Source organism: Saccostrea echinata, unplaced genomic scaffold (assembly GCF_033153115.1).
Source record: "Saccostrea echinata isolate AGI-Se365-2 ecotype Australia unplaced genomic scaffold, CSIRO_AGI_Sech_v1 ptg000012l, whole genome shotgun sequence".
Lineage (NCBI taxonomy): Eukaryota > Metazoa > Mollusca > Bivalvia > Ostreida > Ostreidae > Saccostrea > Saccostrea echinata.
In genome coordinates this window covers 18052424-18071823 of record NW_026889761.1, presented here as the reverse complement: position 1 = coordinate 18071823, position 19400 = coordinate 18052424, and the positions used below count along the sequence as shown (strand labels likewise).

At 33.4% G+C, this 19400-nt stretch overlaps 2 protein-coding genes across 3 annotated transcripts; one reads left to right on the top strand and one right to left on the bottom strand.

The window, feature by feature from the left end:
- Window positions 1-505: 505 nt before the first annotated feature.
- Window positions 506-3487, top strand: LOC133185093 (probable serine/threonine-protein kinase kinX). The gene is made up of 4 exons (XM_061320151.1): window positions 506-601; window positions 824-925; window positions 1917-2429; window positions 3422-3487. Exons 1-4 carry the CDS (start codon window positions 506-508, stop codon window positions 3485-3487), a joined length of 777 nt encoding a protein of 258 aa, XP_061176135.1.
- Window positions 3488-7410: 3923 nt separating this feature from the next.
- Window positions 7411-11476, bottom strand: LOC133186055 (uncharacterized). Of its 2 annotated transcripts, none has more exons than XM_061321334.1 (4): window positions 10867-11476; window positions 8984-9187; window positions 8641-8697; window positions 7411-8251 (listed from the first exon to the last, which is right to left on the bottom strand). In XM_061321334.1, exons 1-4 carry the CDS (start codon window positions 11474-11476, stop codon window positions 7716-7718), a joined length of 1407 nt encoding a protein of 468 aa, XP_061177318.1. In that variant the 3' UTR covers window positions 7411-7715. The 2 variants fall into 2 exon arrangements, with proteins under 2 accessions (XP_061177318.1, XP_061177319.1); XM_061321335.1 differs by having other exon boundaries at window positions 8647-8697.
- Between the last annotated feature and the right edge of the window lie 7924 nt (window positions 11477-19400).

Genomic DNA, 19400 nt, shown 5'->3' with positions numbered 1-19400 from the left:
ATGCATTTAAAAGTTCCTCAGATCAAACTAAATAACAACTTAAAGATGAAGATTTAAAGCTATGATTTTTTTTATTTTCTTTTTACAAACACCCAGTTTTCACTACAAATCGTTCACCGCGGTCGATCTCCAATAGGATGTTCAACGTTCAATGTATGAGGGATAGTACAATGAATACACATAAATTCGGTGTCGTATGCGGACATTGAATGTTCCGTACATTATAACACTGATACGTCAACCTGGTCAGGTCCTGAACAATGACGGATGTCCGACATGTTTGTATAGGAGAGAGGAGGATTCCAAAGTCATTGTCTACACAGCATCCTCAGGTGCCACATTGGTTTCTCAGCCCAAACTTCTCTGAATTTCGTCGCTGCTTTGTAGGAAATTCAAGTAAGTCTGGATGTTTGGGATATTATTCAAATCAGCTCACAATTTGGTGCCAAGGAATATTAATCTTTCTTATATCGGTATTTTATGTTTCAGGAAATTTAACTTCAAAATGGGTTGCAACAAATCTAAGAACCAGGAACCAACTACTGGGGAACTCTCCCAGACAAATGTACCAAACGAGGAAGTCAAAGCTCTGGCTGAAAAGGTATTTCATTATGTGTTAAAGAAGTGCTATCTGTAGAAACAAATATCTGCAATACCAATTATACTTAAAATAATTTTTTTTATCATTTGATACATGTATATTCACGTCAGCGTTATCCTGTTTGCTACACAAATTTAAACTATACATTTATCTAAAAGTTCGTCTATGTGCATGTGCGTACTTTATTATGATTTGAGCATAGACTTTATTCTTTTATTGTAGTTTAAAGCTGACGTGGAAAAAGAATTTGGAACAGAACTGGATACCTTTGAAGCCGTCTCTTTCAGGAAACAAGTCGTTGCAGCAAATTTATATTTCATTAAGGTATGTTTTACGGCCTACAACGATTCATTTCAGGGGGAAAATTAAGAAAAGATAAATCCAGTTTATATAGAGAGAGTATTTTTTTTTAACACATACATGTACTAGTATTGATAATTTTCTTTGGGAGTCATCGTCTCAAGCCATGGTCCGGAGTCCGCATATAGCTCTCTCCTAGCATGGGAGAGGATCGTACATTTTGGCCGTGGTTTGCTACGATGTTTGGGAGTATGCATTATGAATTGAAAGCCTCTTGTACTTTATCACTAAAATTAAATATTGTCTTTCCTATATGGAATTTGAGGGATCTTATTTTCTTCAATGGGTGAACTGCCATGAAAGTGCTTTCTTTGTATCCTCGAAATGACGGTGTTTGGGTCATTATCGAAAGAACGTTTTATACGGATCTCTAGTCCGAAATAGCTTTTTTTTTTACGATTTAATATTTTACGTGAAAAAAGCCTGGAAAACGTCAGATATTTCGGACTAACGGATCTCTAGAATATATAATTTTTCGTGTTCATGAATTAACTTCACAATTCCTTCTTGCTTTACTTGGACAGAGGTTCCGCCTGACAATACACGCTTCCTAGTATGAACTGTAGCAAGAGGATGTCATCCTCCCCAAATCGTATTTGTATCCTAAATCATAGAGGATGCAAATACGAAATTACTGTACATCGATCATACATATTGAATTGGAAATTTTTCTTCTTTTTAACTTAACTGAGTTGTTGAGTTTTTCTTAATATAGTTCACTATTTCTTTTGATATAGTACTCGTATATTGATCGATGATTCTAATTCTTTGTTGATTTTGACCTTTCGTGCTCCTTAATTTAGTTCACCTCTAGAAGCAGTTCTATAAAAGTTTTAAATTAATCGTAGTTTCATTTGCTAGCATCGGAAGCAAAGTATCAACAAGTACTATAAACTTTATTGATCAAATTATAATTTGAAACATACTTAATAACAAATCATTTTACATTTATAAGGTTAAAGTCGGGGATGAGTACGCACATATACGAATTTACGATCCTATTCCCAAGCCATCTGACAAAGCAGTTGTGACGTCATCGGAAGAGAAAACAGAACCAACAGACGAAAAGTCAGCGGAAGAGAAAGGAGAATCATCCGATGAGAAAGGGGAAGGTTCCGAAGAGAAAGGAGAAGGTTCCGAAGAGACAAAAGACGAGGGCTCAGAGGAAAAGAAAGAGGATTCTACAAAGGAAGACGCAGGATCGTCGGAGGAAACAGTTGCAGAGGAGCAGAAACCAACAGCCAAGTTTGAGGGTATTCAGAAAGGCAAAACACTTGAGGACGACATTGTTGAATTTGAAGAGCCCTCTCCTTGTGAAGAGGTCCAAGAAGCTGTAGAAGAAGCACCGGAACCACCCAAAGAAGAACCAAAAGAGGAAGAACCCAAAGAGGAACCGAAGGAAGAGGAACCAAAGGAAGAAGGTGGCGGTATCCTGGATACGATAAAGGCGGGAGCTTCCAGCGCGGAAGTAAGTTTTTGATGTTCAGTCTATTCAAAGTTACTTTGTCGTCTAGTTCACAGTTTGATAATAACGGTATTTGTAAAGGAGATGGGTGAACATGACGAGCGATAAGCCCACAGTGTGACAAACATGAAGATGAAAAATTAAATTTCTATTATATCAAAATTTTCCTTGATATTTCGTCTAACATTAAAATATACTTTATGTAAAATCTCTACAATTTGCAAAAATCCCTCAAAGTTTGAAATTATTTGCTTGTGAAATATTAGACACACACTAAAGAGGGCAAAAAGAGTCATTTTCGCATACTATAACACTGTTTTTCGATATGAGTGGGTCTTCGCTCCACCTTTTTGAAAGTTAATCCTCAAAGTTTGCATAAAAATATACATTTTTTGCTTACCAAAAATATGGAGCAAAGACCCACTATACCTTAAAAATATAATTTTATGACATAACATTCGCATCTTTTCGAGAAATACTTGAAGTCCATTAAGTCAAGGGTCATATCACAAACATGATTTAAATGCCACTGTTCGTCAGGACTTGTGTAGTCTAGTGGTTAGCGTGCTAGTCTCGAAAGAAAATGATTCTCAGGATTTTTATTGCTTAGGGTTCGAACCCCACGAATACCACATTAATTTTTTTAATAAAATAAATTTTGCCGAGAAATTTTTCCTCAGAAAAGTTTTGTTTATCACAGTTACATAAATTTCAATAATGAGAACTTTACTCTAAATATTAAATTCACAAACTGAACATGATTTTTATATTTCTGAAGCTATAGGCTTTCTGCACGCTATGTTCGCCCATCTCCTTGGCGTTCAATGTTTTCATTCATCGTCACAAACGATCTTGAAAAGAAAACTTACAGAATAACCTAGCTTGTAGGTGATACTGATACAGAACAAATTACTGTATTAAAGCTAAAACAATTTATGTCATCATTATACAGAATAAGTTAGAGAACCTACAGTTTTACTTTTCTTTTCTTTTAGGAGGAAGGTAGCGGTATCCTAGATACGGTAAAGGCGGGAGCTTCCAGCGTGGGAGTGAGTTTTTGATGTGCAGCCTATTAAGTTACTTTGCCACCTAGTTCCAAGTGTGAACATATTTGTAAATTGACGTTTAATATTTTCAATCATGCCACAAACCATCTTGAACAAAAAAATTACAGAAAAACGTTTTATGAGATACAGAACAAATTACCACATTAAAGTTAAAACAATATATTGTCGTCATTATACAAAAAAAAAAAGGTTTGAGAATTTAACCTGCAGTTTACTTTACTTAGAAAAGAAACGTCGTACATAGTTGGTAAATTTGACATGATTAGTTCTTTTTAAATGTACATGTATATCACACCCAGTTCCTATTCTGTGGTTGTTAATCTAAAGACACATCGTATTCTAGCTGATTAACTTAAACATGTATAATTATGTAAATTTTAAACATAGGTAATAAAATGAACGCATCATTGTATCATGATTTTAAAAAGTTCATCTAAAGAAATTTCTGTCAAATTAATAAACGAATCAAAGCAATAAACATAATTTGGAAATAATATTGGAAATTTTATCTGTCTCTTGGAAAAGTGTATATCTAGCACTAAAATACGTCGGGTTCTAACTACTTCCTCTCAACGTCAGGAGTCGCGAGTCCACTTACGGACATGGGACCCCGGGCCCCGCGTCAACAGTGGACCCAGGGCCCCTTGCGTTGAGGACATGTACCTGATGTAGATGCATTTCAAAAGAGTTTATTTTTAATTAACAGTGCAAACCCTGTTCAATCATAATGTGAGGAATTGGGTATGTTGATGTAATCTTCTTGTTCTTTATGCAAAGTTCCATCAAAATTGGAGCAAACTTGTAGGTAAAGTCAAATGAGTGATTTGACGGATGGACAGCTACTTGTAGGTACACAACAGGACCACCCTCAGGTATTTCTCAAGAGCAAAACTCTTGTTAAATTTGATCAGTATAAAGAAAAAAATGCACGTCAAGTTTTCTTGCATTTTATGCACATTTTTTATTGCATCACTAGTACTTCTATTATAAAAATAACTCAACTAATTTATAAAATTTATATACAATTCATATTTTAGCTAAAATTTACAGGACAAGATTTGAGAGAGAGAGAGAGAGAGAAGATAGTAAATTTCAAACCTAAATTTGATGTCATTTTTATTCTTCTAAAAACAAGCTTTAAAAATTTATGAATACAGAACAAAATAGAACAGGGAGAGTATACATAGAAGAATTTGAAAATTAATTTCATCTCAAATGAAATAAGACAGATAAAATAGTAAAACAATAGCACTTTTAAACTACTTCCAAGTGTAAAGTAAGGCTCATATAAACTGTTAAGAAATTTACTTTACATGTGTTAAAAGGATATATAAAATTATATATTTAAAATGAAACATAGTTAAAATAAAGATTTCAAATGTATGTATACACCAGTATATATTCTAATCCTTTCAACTTTTTTCTTATCACAAGAAGATTTATTATTATTTCAAATTGGAAATTTACAACAAAATATGTACTTAAATATCCAAACAAAATTAAACATGCAGTTAACAAATTTTTCAGTCTTTCAGGAAAACAAATGTTTTAAATTTTAATATTTTGTGTAACAGGGTGTGGTTAGATTAAAAAGTTGACTAAGATTAAATCTAGTATCTACAGTATTTACAATGAAACTTCATTAAAGAATTTTCCAGCATATAGCACTAATCAATTCTTAAATATGTACTAGCATCCACTATCTTTAAATAAGCTACAGTATACCTCAGCCTGACGGCATTTTGTATATAAACACATCAGTTCTGGGATCTGCAATAATATCCATTATAAAAATATTGCACCTATGCACATTTGAGGCACAGTCAGCATTGCTCTACCAACATATTCTACATTTAATTTTTATTCTATCAGTATCAACATTTTAAATTATTCCACTCTTCTAACAATAATATGTTCTTTTGCATTTTCTGTAAAAATATCTCAGATTTGTACCTTATACCATAAATAAAATCAACAATTCTTATGTCTTAATAACACTATCATTTTCTGTACCTTTATATTAGGAATATCATTGCATAATTGGAGACCTTGGGAATCAGGCTTTGCTAAAAATAACCTCAGCAGAATAGTTATAAACTAATATATCTAGACATGTTTGTTATTGTAAACATGAAGACTTTTTTTATATAAAAAGCTGCCAATTCAATGCATAATAACTTCTGAGTTGGGGTGATCAAACAAGATATAGGAGATATTTTACTTATATTTGTAACAAAGTAAAATGTAGTAAAGATGCAGAATATGATACCAATAAGTAATCTTTTATGCTCTTTAATTTTTTATACAATTGTTATCATCGCAGAATTTAAATCTATACCATCAAAAAATACTTAAACAATTTAAAAATCATTCTACATTAAGTATGTATGCTCTGTGTGTTATTTTGATTTTGATGTGTTAAAACACTTATTTACATGTGCTACATGAGTAGATTAAATTAAAACTTGTTGAACACCCTCTGTATTCTCAAACTGTAAGTGTACATATTTTAGCATACCCTGCATTAAAAAAAATAGCACAATGAAATGTAATGAAGAATTTGGGGCACTCATGAGTTAGTATTTGTAGTATATCAATGTTCTATGTTTTCATGAAAACACATTTCTGAATTGGAAAATAAAGATTACATCAATGATGCCAAAATTTAAATTCTGCAAAAATAAATACATAAACAGTATTCTGATTCAATAATCTTATACATAAAAAAAATCCATTCATATCTTACCAAATTACACAAATCCACATCTTGCAGACATTTCACTCATTTCTGAGTGACACAAATTTAAAATAAAATTATACTCACATCCATACTTTGTTCATAAGCTAATTAAAATTTGTTAGTATGAAATGAAATACATAAAATATCCTTATACTGATAAGAAAAAGATAGCACTTTGTCCAATGCACTCATATAAAACAGTCACTCTCCATTATATATTGCACATACTGTCTTCAGTAAATAATAATCAAAGCTAAAATTGCCATTCTTGTCACACATAATACTTGTATACATAATATTTACATCCATTGAAAATTTCTTGTGAAAACCACTTCTTTCATCAATCAATACATGTCAGTTAGGACTGGTTTTTCAAGCCACCTTTACAGATTTCTAATGTAGTGTGCTTTTCAATCAATGAAATATACAATGATGCACATATCAATAATACAATATTTAACAAACTCAAACCTACTTTATAGGATTATTCAACAGACATAAATGATAAATATCAACAATATAATGTCATTCTTTCTTTGTTAGTACGGGAAGGAACAGTTGCAGCTATTGCAGAAATTTTTTTTACATAACCCACTTATGAGGGTTATGTGTTTTTTCCCAGCAATAGCTGCAATGTTAATTTCTGTGCTAGTATACATTTACAATTCGATACTTACAGCACATATTTTCTGAGACATAACACACCTTGAAAAATTATAATTGGTAGATAATATTAGATAAACATAATGAATAGTTGGCATTAAACAATTTACATGATTTAGCAGAAAATAGCATTTTTGGTGTTAAAAAAACCGTTTCAAAAGTAAAAAAAAATCATTTAACTTTTGCAATAATGAAAATTCCTTACTTACATCTCTGCCTGTATATACTTAAAACCATCAAGCCATATCGCTAGAAGTAACACTCGGACAATTATGGTAATACAAAACCAAAGCATAACTTTTTACAGTTGTTTTATTTCTGTTCCCAAAAATTTGATTATTTGCTCCATCAGAAAAAATGTTTCATCATGATAAAAAAATTTGCTCCCACTAGATTGGACACATATTTATGACCCATTATAGGTAGTTATAGATATTAAGGCTGCCTGAAATGATTTTAACAAAAAATTTTTGTTCAAGCAAAAATGCTGACTGTCCAGGGAAAAAAACTTACTTTCATAGAAAAATAAAAATCTGAACTAGGAAAATATCCTAACTAAATCATAAAATATTGTATTGTTACAAAAACTTTAAGTCAAAAAGAATTATGTTAACATCTAACAATTGGACTAATATCATTTGATAAGATATGCATCAGTCTCCAAGTACTGTAAATTAAAATGTTAGTTGGGGAAAGGTTTGTCACAAGAATTCAACCCAATTCAATGAATATGATACACATAGTTATATGTACATATATACATGACTACCAGTACAGGTAACAGCTGCCAAAATCACAGATCTACATGTTGCATAGTTTCTATGCAAAGAACATTGTGACTGTTCCTTTAATGGGTGTCCTACACAAAGGACACACTTTCTCTGGCAGACTGTCCACACATCCCTGACAGGAGACCAGGTGATTACAGGAAGTAAAGAACACCTGGACTTCCTTCACATGACAGATCTTACACTTGGCGCGGTCAGACTGGGCGGACAGTCGACAGATTTCCTCCTCCAACTCACACACCCTCCTCTGCCACTTCCCCTCAGAGAGCTGATGACTTCTCTCCTCCAGGATTCTGTTCCTCTGTCTCTCCTGATCAAGGAGTCTGTCTTTCTGTTGTAAGACTTGATCCTTCTGTTGTAAGACTTGATCCTTCTGTAGGATGATCCTCTCCTTCTGCTGCAGCCTCTCTCTGAGTGACGAGACCTTCTGTTGGGATTCCATCACTTCCTGTGTGGTTTCCTCCACCACCCTCAGAGTCTCCTCCATCTCATGACGAGTCTCCTCCATCTCGTGACGAGTCTCCTCCACCTCCCTCTTTGTCTCTGCCACCTCTCTCTCCAGTTGCACTACAATTAAAATTTTTTACAACCATTCTTTTAAATGTTACCAATGGGTAAAAAATTCATCCTTGAACATTGATTTGAGAGTCCATTCCTTATTCTCTTTAAAAATATTCAAAATGTTAAATGTCCTACAGACCCGGTGAGGGCCTGTCCCGAGACAAAGTTAGATTATTCTAACTACTTATTCATATACTTTGCATTTGGTGTTTATTATAATGTAATCATTTAATGAAACAAAACATATTACATGTATCAAAGAAGAACCAAAGATCAAATGCTTTTTTAAGGACATCTTCAGTACACACACAGAACTATTACTTTGTCATTTTTATTTCATTTTCTTGTGTGCAAAAAAAAGAAAGAATGCACTGAATGATCAAACTGTTATTTACCTATACCTTTCATGTCATGGTGGATATCAACAAACTCCTCAGGAGAAGGGAGAAAACCTAGATAACAGAAAAATACTGTAAGTTAAATATTTCAATGATAGTTGGATGAACTGAGTAATTTATACAGAAATCCTACATTGAGACAACTTGTGATCAGATATAGTTTTTTTTATTTGCAATTAATTTTTCATCATATGATAAATAAAATTCCAATAATTGTATCATATTTCAAGGGAGACAATTCTTTATCTTTACTGTTACAGTAACAATAAATTCATCCTTGGGTGTTTTAAATTAATCCTTGGCTGTTTCACAGTGTCATGTTAGTAACAATCATACTTACGGTTGTTCTCTAACCACTTCTCCAACACTCTCTCAAAGTCTTCCAGGGAATATCCATTACCATCTACCACAATGTGTCGGAGTTCCTCGTATGTATAATCTTGTGGAAGCCCAGAGTCATCCAGCCGTGACCTCTGTCCTCCCATACTCTTGATATGGTCTACTGCATCTGTCAACTTTTCAGCACTTCTGTGGGCGGTTATCCCTAAAAATTCAAGACATATTTCTTGAGAAAATTCAATGTACTTTCACATCATTTTGGAAAACTTACAACACTTGGTACATGAATCCAAAAATATTAATTCATATCATCAAAATAAAATAGAATTTCTGCTCAAATAATTCTCACCATGATAACACAGAGAGATGCATACATGTACCATTATCAAATAATACATTAACATGAACATGTATATGCTATGTTTGTACATGTAACAGTTACATCTGTGAAAACACAATAAATCCTCAGCAAATAAAAGTTTATGTATATTTTTACATTCTAAAGTTGATGGAAAGCACAAGCACTTGTTTCCAAAATAAATTTTTAACCCAGTAGTATAATAATATCACAAGGTATCTCAATCCAATTAAATTACAAGGAGTACACTGTTCCATCCTCCCAAGTATTGCAGTCATTTACACTTACAGAGAAAACACAGCGGAAAACTGTTGACTAATAATCTCTTCTACTATCATTTAATTAAAAACCATATATAGCATGCTTGCCTTTATTTTGACTGGAAAATTTATTTCACGTACACCACAAAGTGCTGTGTACTGTATCTGGCTGAATATCTATACGTATTTTGACTGGCTATAAGGCAGTTTCTTTTATTTTAAATTTTGCTTTCTGTCTGAGTCTAGTACATACATGTAGCATTTTGTGTTATTATACTTTCATGTTAAATACTAAAATCTGATTGGTTTAGACGCATTTAACAATCCGTAATGTTACCCTCAGCGTTAGCAACACACTTGACAACGGGTAACATTACGAAAATATCACATGCGTTCAAATCATGCGCGTACGGTTCACCGTAGAATTCGCAAAACGTCGGTTGTGCGTTTGAAAGAAGCCGAATAAACGACGTCAATAAAAGCTTGCGTCCGATATAGCTTATTTGAAAACAACAAACGACAGACGAAACATCCTTGCGAGTGCAAACTTTAGATGATAAAGGACTTTTTGAGTAGCAAACAAACAATAAAGAGATTGGTAAATCTTTTCCGAAGCTTTAATTCTTATTGAGAAAAATAGAAGCGGGGAGTTTGAAAGCTTTCTAAGCGTGAACTTAACGACGATCTCCGAATTTTTTTTATGACACCCGAAATCAATAAGACATTCAGTATAATAAAATAAATAGTGCACGTTTTTGAGGGTAACAGTTGAAATTGACACCCCTTGGAAAACCATTGTCAACCTCCGCTCACGCGTCGGTTGACAATGGTTTTCCTTGGGGTGTCAATTTCAACTGTTACCCTCAAAAACGTGCACTATTTATATAATGTGAATACAGTTTTCCAGTCAGAGGTTGTTTACGCAGATAGAAAACAATTAAAGCAAGCATGCCATACATGATTTTGTAAATAAATTATAGAAGAAAAGAATGTTATTAAACAGTTTCCCACTGTGTTTTCTCTGAAAATGAAAATGAGTACAATTCTGGGAAGGGGTGCTCCATGTTATTTGGAGTTAAATAACTTTTGTTGTTATAATACAATGTACATGTACTACTGGGTAAAAAATTTATTACAGAAACAAGTGCCTGTGATAGAAAGCTATCAGTGATCCTCAAGAAAAATACAAATGTCTTTGTCATATCCAAGCATATACATGTTACAAACTTTCTTACAGAGACTTTTTGTGGTGAATGTCAGACTTACCTCCCTTGAGTGTGTTGAGATACTGTAAGGCAGTGACAAGCTCCTCTTGAGTTACCTCCCCCTCATCAAACAGTTCCCTAAAGGCCTCCACATAGGACCTCCTCAGCTCCTCCTCAATATTCACCTCAGATTGAGGCTCTGGTGAGGAGGAAGACAGGGGAAACAGGTACTTAGTTATCCCAGCCCTACAGCAGGTGGAGGCACTGGTTGTCTGATCCATGTGTGTTACTGGGGACCCACCCACTGACTTGTTAGAGACTGGTACTTTTGGGGTCCCAACACATTTGTCAGACACAATGTCAGTCTTTGACTTGCTTGGAAACCAGAATGACAGGGGTATTATCATTGTAATGAATGTCAATATACAAAGTTCCAAGTTTACAGAGAGGTGCTTCATGTACATTATACTCAATGCCATTACAAACAAACACACGTAGACATATTGCCTAATCTTCCTATTCCTCCATCGAGGGAGATAACTCCTGAGCAGAGAGTTCTCTATAAAGCTATGATTCTGGTCAATCACAACCACAACCAGGGAAAAAGGCACAAAAACTGATTCCAAAAGTAATGGAAGGACTGAGCTCAAGTGACTCAAGTCTGAGTTCATCTGAAAAAGACAGGCAGATAATTATTGATATTTACTGTTTTCTGAGATATTGGTGTAAATCCTTAAAACTAGTCGATAACTTTTAAGACAGCAAGAGCTATGTGAGCGACTATTCAAGGATTACAGTAACTTCAGTGATTGTAAGAATGATAGATCCATACGTCAAAGACTCTCGTGCAACAAAATGACATCGTTAAACTTATCTTCTCTAATATAAAAGGGATAAATCTTCATCTTAAAACTGTCATTTGCAGTTATTCAATTCAATTTATTGACATATCACCATGTTGGGATACAGTCAAGATAACAAATCAAAAGACAGACAAAAGAAAACTGAATTATAAAATAATGGTTAAGTATACAAGTATACTGATAATGTTTGTCATAATGCATTGCAATTTTATATGGCTGTGAATCATCCGAAATTCCTCGGGTACTGTTTCCGATACTCTACTGTTTCGTTCTTTAAAAAGGCTTTCATGCAAATTATTAAATGGTATTTGGAAAAACGCATTGTATTGACCACTTTGTTGCAATTATATCCACTGATATCCCTAAAACACACATGAATTTTCGTGTGACACATATATATACTTAACCAGGGTATACATCCGACTTACTGATTTACTAAATGGAAACTTTAGGTTTGGCAAATGCAAAGAATAATAATATAAATGTAGAGTTATAATAGTTGTCTATCATGCCTTACCTTGGTTGGTAAACACTTCTCCCAAGCACCAAAATGATACAAATTTTGGAAAAACTTTCCTTCCTTCGTGATAGAATGTAAACAAAGATGGCGAAGACTGTTCCTTCGGAACAAAATGCCGAGAAAAAATTCCGCGAAATACGAAAGCTGTCAAAATAGTATAGACACGTGTTTTTGATCTTAAATTTTTATTATATATGCATGAGGTATGAGTTGTATGACAAATCGTAAAAGACATTTGCACGAAGAAAAAAAAAATACAATCACAGGAGGGGAGGGGGGATTTTTCTGTGAATTAGGCCTAGTATTCTCTTCGATCACTCTGCATTTAAGTGTGTTTAAATAATCAGACAATCATGTGATAGTAAAGGAAACCATATCCAAGGGTTTGTGAAGAGGAAAGATATCACAAAACGTTGATATTCTGAAGGTGGGATAAATGTTGTATTTTTTTCTTTTAAAATAGATACACGACTTTTGTATAGATGCATGGCCGTATAGGAACCGGGGGGGGGGGCCTTGCCCCCCCCCCCCCCCCCCAATAATTTTGCCGATATAAAGAATACTATAGAAAACATAGCTACTATATGTTTGTGCCCCCCTCAATAATAACTTCTGATGACGTTTTTTTTTTTTGTATTTTTTTTTTTGGCTTGTCAAGGAATTTTGGTAGTTGATAGTGCCTCCCCAACTGGAAATGTATGGTTGTGCCCCTTCAAAGTGAAATTGCTTCCTACGGGCCTGAGATGTTCATGTACATATGTTCACAGAATCATTTTGATAGAGCACATGCAGTTTCTATTGGACAGGAACCCCCCCCCCCCCCAATTCAAGCCCGATGTCCGTTGGACATTTTTTTTTCACAAATTATATTTATTACACTTATTCACCATGTGTGCCATAGGAAAAAAATTATAATGTTTTCGTTGGGTATTTTTGTGTGGAACGACTATTTTGGGGTTTTCACGATTTTTTCCTACACACACATGATGAATAAGTGCAATAAATATAATTTGTGAAAAAATGTCCAACAAGCCCCGGATTGAATATTGGGGGTGGGGTGGGGGTCCTGTCCACAAGTACCTGTGTGTTAGAGGGGCTGGGAGGTTCACATAACTAGTTGTACATAATCATTGTAAGCTGTGAAGCCAAGAAAAAAAACTTATATATATATATATATATATATATATATATATATATATATATATATATATATATATATAGTGTGGTGATGATGAAAAACAACAAGACTGTTGGTTCGTGTTTAAACAAGACGGATCTCTTTATTATGATGAATCAGTAATAGTAGAGAAACCCTGTAATGAAATAACAAATTATAAATATTCAGCATAAAAACTATAGAATTATTGATTAATATACAATCAATATATAGTTGTGTCAGAATCAAAGGGAGATAATCCAATTATATGATATGTACACAATCAAATCTCCCACTTCTTTAATCAATACATATTTATCATAAAAACTTTACAATAATTATCCTGATAATGTATATGTACATAATTAATTATTGTTGCTCATAAAAACAATATTATTCATACCATTAAATGGGAATGGGTCATACTGCAGCACATATATAAGCTGCATACACTAGACAGACAGATCAATATCTACAAATTAACAATGAACAACTTTGTAGATATCTACACTAAGCATAAAATGAAGTTTACTTTAAAAATATGTAAAAGTGAGACATCCATGTATTATTTACACATAACTTTATATCTACAGTCTCACTTTCACTATTCATTTACTCCAGGAAAAGTGACTTTAGGAATTAAGTGCAAAATTACAGATTTCACATTTAATAAAATTAGAATAATCTATTAACATTAGTATGAAAGAATTACTTACCATGCAAGTGGAAATATAAGTCTCAATGTCAAAAGGTCGTTTATGACAACTTGAAAAACTCAATCACCAAGATATGACTATAGCTTTCCACTGCTAAATCAGAATTAACCAAAAAAAAAAAAAAAACAAAAAAAACAAAAAAACAAAAAAAAAAAAAAAAAAAAAACAAAACAAAACAAAACAAAACCAAAAAAAAAAAAACAAAACAAAACAAAACAAAGAAAACTTGGAGGGAAAAACAAAACCCAATCCAAAAGCATAAGACAAACTAAAAAAAAAAACAATGAAATTAAAAGATACAAAATGACCTTGGCCAGAATATAATTACAGCCCTGAGGCTAACTCTGGACTTCTCTGGAAAAGAACAATTTAAAAGTCAATACACTCTACTACAGATTAAATGAATAATTATATGATTCAGCTGTTAGTAATAGTGTGCTGTAAATAAAAATATATACATAATTAGATCAATTAATAAATGCACATGCAATATGCATTGCCATGCACATGTGTATAATATATAAAAACATGAGTCTGTCACATATTGCTCTGTAATAGTTTTTGATATAGTATTGCGTATTTTCCTTAATTTTAAATTAACGATCGAGGCCGAGTCTAATTATTTCTAGCCTAGAGATTTTGATAAATTTTTCTTGAATTAATTTTTACTATTATATTTTTTATCTCGTTAGTTGCAAAGTTTGCTCCAAACAGTATGTTGGTGAAACAGGAGATCTCCGCAGGAGAGTCAATAATCACCGTTCTACTATTAGGACCAAAAAACTCAATGAACTCGTTGGGGAACATTTCAACCTTGAAGGTCACACATGGGAGGACATGACAGTAGTAGTTATTGACCATAATCCAAGATGGACAGACGCTCTGAGAAAAGGCAAGGAAAAGTTCTGGATGCAAAGGCTGAAGTCATTCCGCCCTAATGGTATTAACAAACTAAATGACTTCACCAGGATGAACGTGAACTAGACCCAATCCCGGATTGTAACAAACAAGTTCATTCTCTCCATATAGTGTAAACTTTACCGTTAATTCGCATTAGCAATTCTGGAACAACCTACAGGCCCGTAGGAAGCAATTCCAGTTTGGGGGGGGGGGGCACAGCTATACATTTTCAGTTGAGGGGGCACTATATCGACTACAAAAAATTCCTTGACAAGCAAAAAAAAAAAATAAATAAATAAATAAAAAAAAAAAAAAAGGTCATCAGACGTTTTTATTGAGGGGGCACAAGCGTATAAAAGCTATGTTTTCTATTGTAATCTATATTTCGGCAAAATTATTGGGGGGGGGGCGGGCACGCCCCCCCCCCCCGTGCCCCCCGGTTCCTACGGCCATGACCTACGCAAATATTTATTGCTTACATTTTTGTTTTTTCTTTTATCCAATTTCTAAATTTATAATATATCCAAATTAATGTTTTAAAATTGCCCTTCCATATTATCTTTCTTTAATTTCTTTTTATCATGTATAGTTACGCTATTTTCAGAGAATAAGAAAGTGTACGGTTTACTACATGGTCGTAATTAATTAGCGATAATTAATTCGTTCAATTATGTAAATCGCACTTCACCAGAGTACACCCGATAGACCGGACGCAATTCATAGCGCTCCGGATTTCTTTCTTCACAACTGTTTAAACTTCAAATTAAACATGTAACACTGTATATATTTAGTGTTTGGTATACGTAGTTTAGTAGTAGTGCTAGTTGTTTTTGTTTCTCTGTTTCCTTTGTTTTTATGACTTCTTAACTCTTTTCTTTGTCCTGAGGAAGGGAGAGGTCGCCCCGAAAATTTGACAATTTTTATTGTTCGTGTCGTTGGTCATTTTTAGTGCTATATATATATAGAGAGAGAGAGAGAGAGAGAGAGAGAGAGAGAGAGAGAGAGAGAGAGAAAGAGAGAGAGAGAGAGAGAGTAAATTATTTATTATAGTGACATGTGTATTATACAGTTATACAGTGTATTTTACAACAATATACTTAGTTTTTTACACCCGGCCCAAATGACCTATATGTCACTGTTTATATGTTAACAATATACATATATACAGGCACATAAATGAAGATAAATTATATTAGAATGTTCTTTTTGTGAAATTCTGACGAGTTTTAAAAGAGAGAGAGAGAAGTCTGGGATAGTAGATCCATACAAATTCCTTCTACCGAGTCCCTTGCCAAGCTCCTTGAACATGTTCTCAAGAGCTAGGACTTTCATATTTCACGTGTGTGTTTCTTGTGATAAGACCTTCCCTTGGGTACCAACAGATTTGGCCTTTTACCCTTCACCTTTAAGTATGACTTACTTCTAAAAAAAATTTAACCTTGGCTATAATTTTTAAATGGTTGGTGCTAGGGCTTTCATATTTCACAGGTGTATTCATTGTGACAAGACCTTTCTTTAGGTACCAACATTTTTTATCTCTTGATCTTGGAGTTTGACTTGCATTTTAGAAAGTTTAACCTTTGCCATGTGTTGCCCTACGGGGGCATTGTTACAACGCACTTTGAAAAATTACGCATTTTGAAAATTTTTTACAAAGTGCGTTAATTTTGGGACCACGTTAACGCACTTTGAAAAAAAAAAATCTTTTCAAAGTGCGTTAATGTCGACCATATTAACGCACTTTGAAAAAAAAATGCGCACGGCTTGGTCAATATTCTTGCAAATTTTACATATTTTAGATATGATAAATAATTATTTGAACCTGGTCGGATAACTTTTCTGTGATGACGTCAGGATCGGAGATACAGACGTTTTAAGATTTTTAGGAGTTGTCTTGTTTCCAAAGGTTCTCGTAACTTTTATAAAAGGGAAATGGGTCCTAGAAATAATGGAGGAATTATTGTTTAACAGCACAGTTTCGTTTCTTTTTTCCTTTCCTTTTTTAAATTTTATCCAGTCTCTAATAAGTTCGGTAGATGTAGGTGTCGATAAGTGACTTAAAGCATCGCATTTTTCTTTCGGGAAAAGGGAGCAATTATGATTTTTCCATATGATACCATGAAAATTCTCTCTCTCTCATCTATTTTTCTATCATATTCATCTATCGATCTATCGTGAACATATATGAAACAATGGTTGACTAATTTATTTGATAGTAAGAAAATAAACCTTAGCCACATTACTCACTCGACTGAAATTTTTACCACGTTCACTAATAACTTTTTCTCAAAAAAGTTATGCAGTCAGATTACTTCTAAATCTGTAATTTGATATCATAAAAACGCTAGACATGTCAAATAGGATGTTTTAATTACCATGTAAATGCATTTTTTCTGAGGAATCATTGTGGATGCATTTTGAATAAAGGTTATGCGGCTCTCTTCTTTAATATAATAGGGTGCATAATTTTTTTTTCAAGAAAACTTATCTCAATTTTTTCATCTATTTTACGTTAACTCAAATTTATTGAGAGAAATAATATCAATGTCATACCAGTTATGTAAATACATATATTTGTGTAGGAAAGATAGAGAGCTGGGCTGAGGGATTTTCTACCTGTCTTCTCCTCGTTCTCGAAGAGGGTAGATCAATTCATCAGTTTTTAGGAAGAAATATAACAAATTAATGCTGTCTATTATTAAAATCCAAGTCCAGAATTTTTGTTTTAAACGTATATTTTAAAGTGCGTTAAGTGTCTTCATCGTAAAAAATGTTGATGTACACTCTTTACGCACTTTGAAAAAAAAATTTCAAAGTGCGTTGATTTTGTCCAAAATTTAACGCACTTTGAAAAACTTTTTCAAAATGCGTTGATTTTGTCCCAATTTTAACGCACTTTGAAAAATTTTTTCAGTAATTTTTTCAAAGTGCGTTGCCACAGGGCATCAATGTCTTGTATGAATGTGAAGTTCAGAGTCATCTGTTGTCCTTATCCTAAACATTGTCAAGATTTTTACATATGGTAGCAACTCAAAAGAGCGGCGGAGATTTTGAAATACTCTCCTTGCTACAATTTTTGAATTTTTTTAGAATGATTTCAAACTTGTCTGAGTTTATTGCTCCTAATAGTCATAACACAGTGGTACGAGGGCTGTTCAATAAATTATGTCCTCGGTGCTCGGAAAGAAACAAAAAAACGCTTTTCAATGATTTTGTCTCAATGATTTCCCTTAAATATGCTCCTTTAATTGAAACACATGTCTGTAATATATTTATCCAATTCCTAATTGTTTTTAGAACACATTTTTGAGTATGGCCCTTCGTATACTGAAATATGGCAGATCCTATGATTTCCTGGACTTGTTTTTTTCTTTCTGAAAGGTGTTTTTTCGAGTTTGGAAAATGAAACAAGTCGTTGGGTAAAAGATCTGGCGAATATTGTTGGTGTGACAAAACATTAACTTTCTATTTATCCCCAAAACTCCTTTACTGTTCAGGACGTGTGGGTTTAGACGCTGTCATGAAGAAGATTAATGTAGTAGATTCCTGATTCTGGTTCCTTCTTCTCATAAAACTTTCGATTATTTTGCAAAAATTTTGCTTTCTAGACTCATCCAGAAATAAAACGGCCTCCCCAAATAAGAATCTGAACACCAAGACCACTACTATTGAAGAAAATGGCATATAAAACTTTCTTTGTGCTCTTGCAATTCTTTGCTATTCTCAGACCCTTGCTAATTTGGGCATGTGCATCTTGTTGTAAATTTTCCTTTGGGGTTCAAAGCAATGGATTCAGGTTTCATTATCAGAATTTCAGACAAACGTGGATAACTACAATTTCTGATTAAAAAAAAAAATTATTTCGATATTGTTACACGCTGTCGTTTTCACTCATTTGTCAAAACATAGGGTGACCATTGAGTACAAAGCTTTTTCATTGTTAAATGTTTCTTTAAAACAGTGTGAACTACCCCCAAAATTATGCCTACCAAATTTGCTATGCGTCTTAAAGTCAATTTAAACATCATCAATGATAATTTGTTGAATTTTGGCAAATATTACATTGGTTTTGTAAGTCCTTGTCGCCAAGGACGGTACCCATTTTGTATGCCCATTTTATCATTTTTGATCATTGAAATCCATCTGCTCAAGTGCCTATAAAACAAACAATGGTTGCTGTAAACATTACATATTTCAGTTAATATTACTTTTGCATTCTGAACAAATTTTACAGAAGTTTTACATGAAGCGTATAACTTCACTCTTGTTAACTTATTCTTTACCAAATGAATGCAGTGTCTCGAATAGCCCTTGTTTTCCAGCTTCTCACAATGAAACTATATGATGAAGCATGGTCACATAAATGGTTATCAATTTATTAAAGATTCAATCATGAGAGAAAGCCAAGGTTAATGTAAAATATTTTCTGTTGTACGTTAT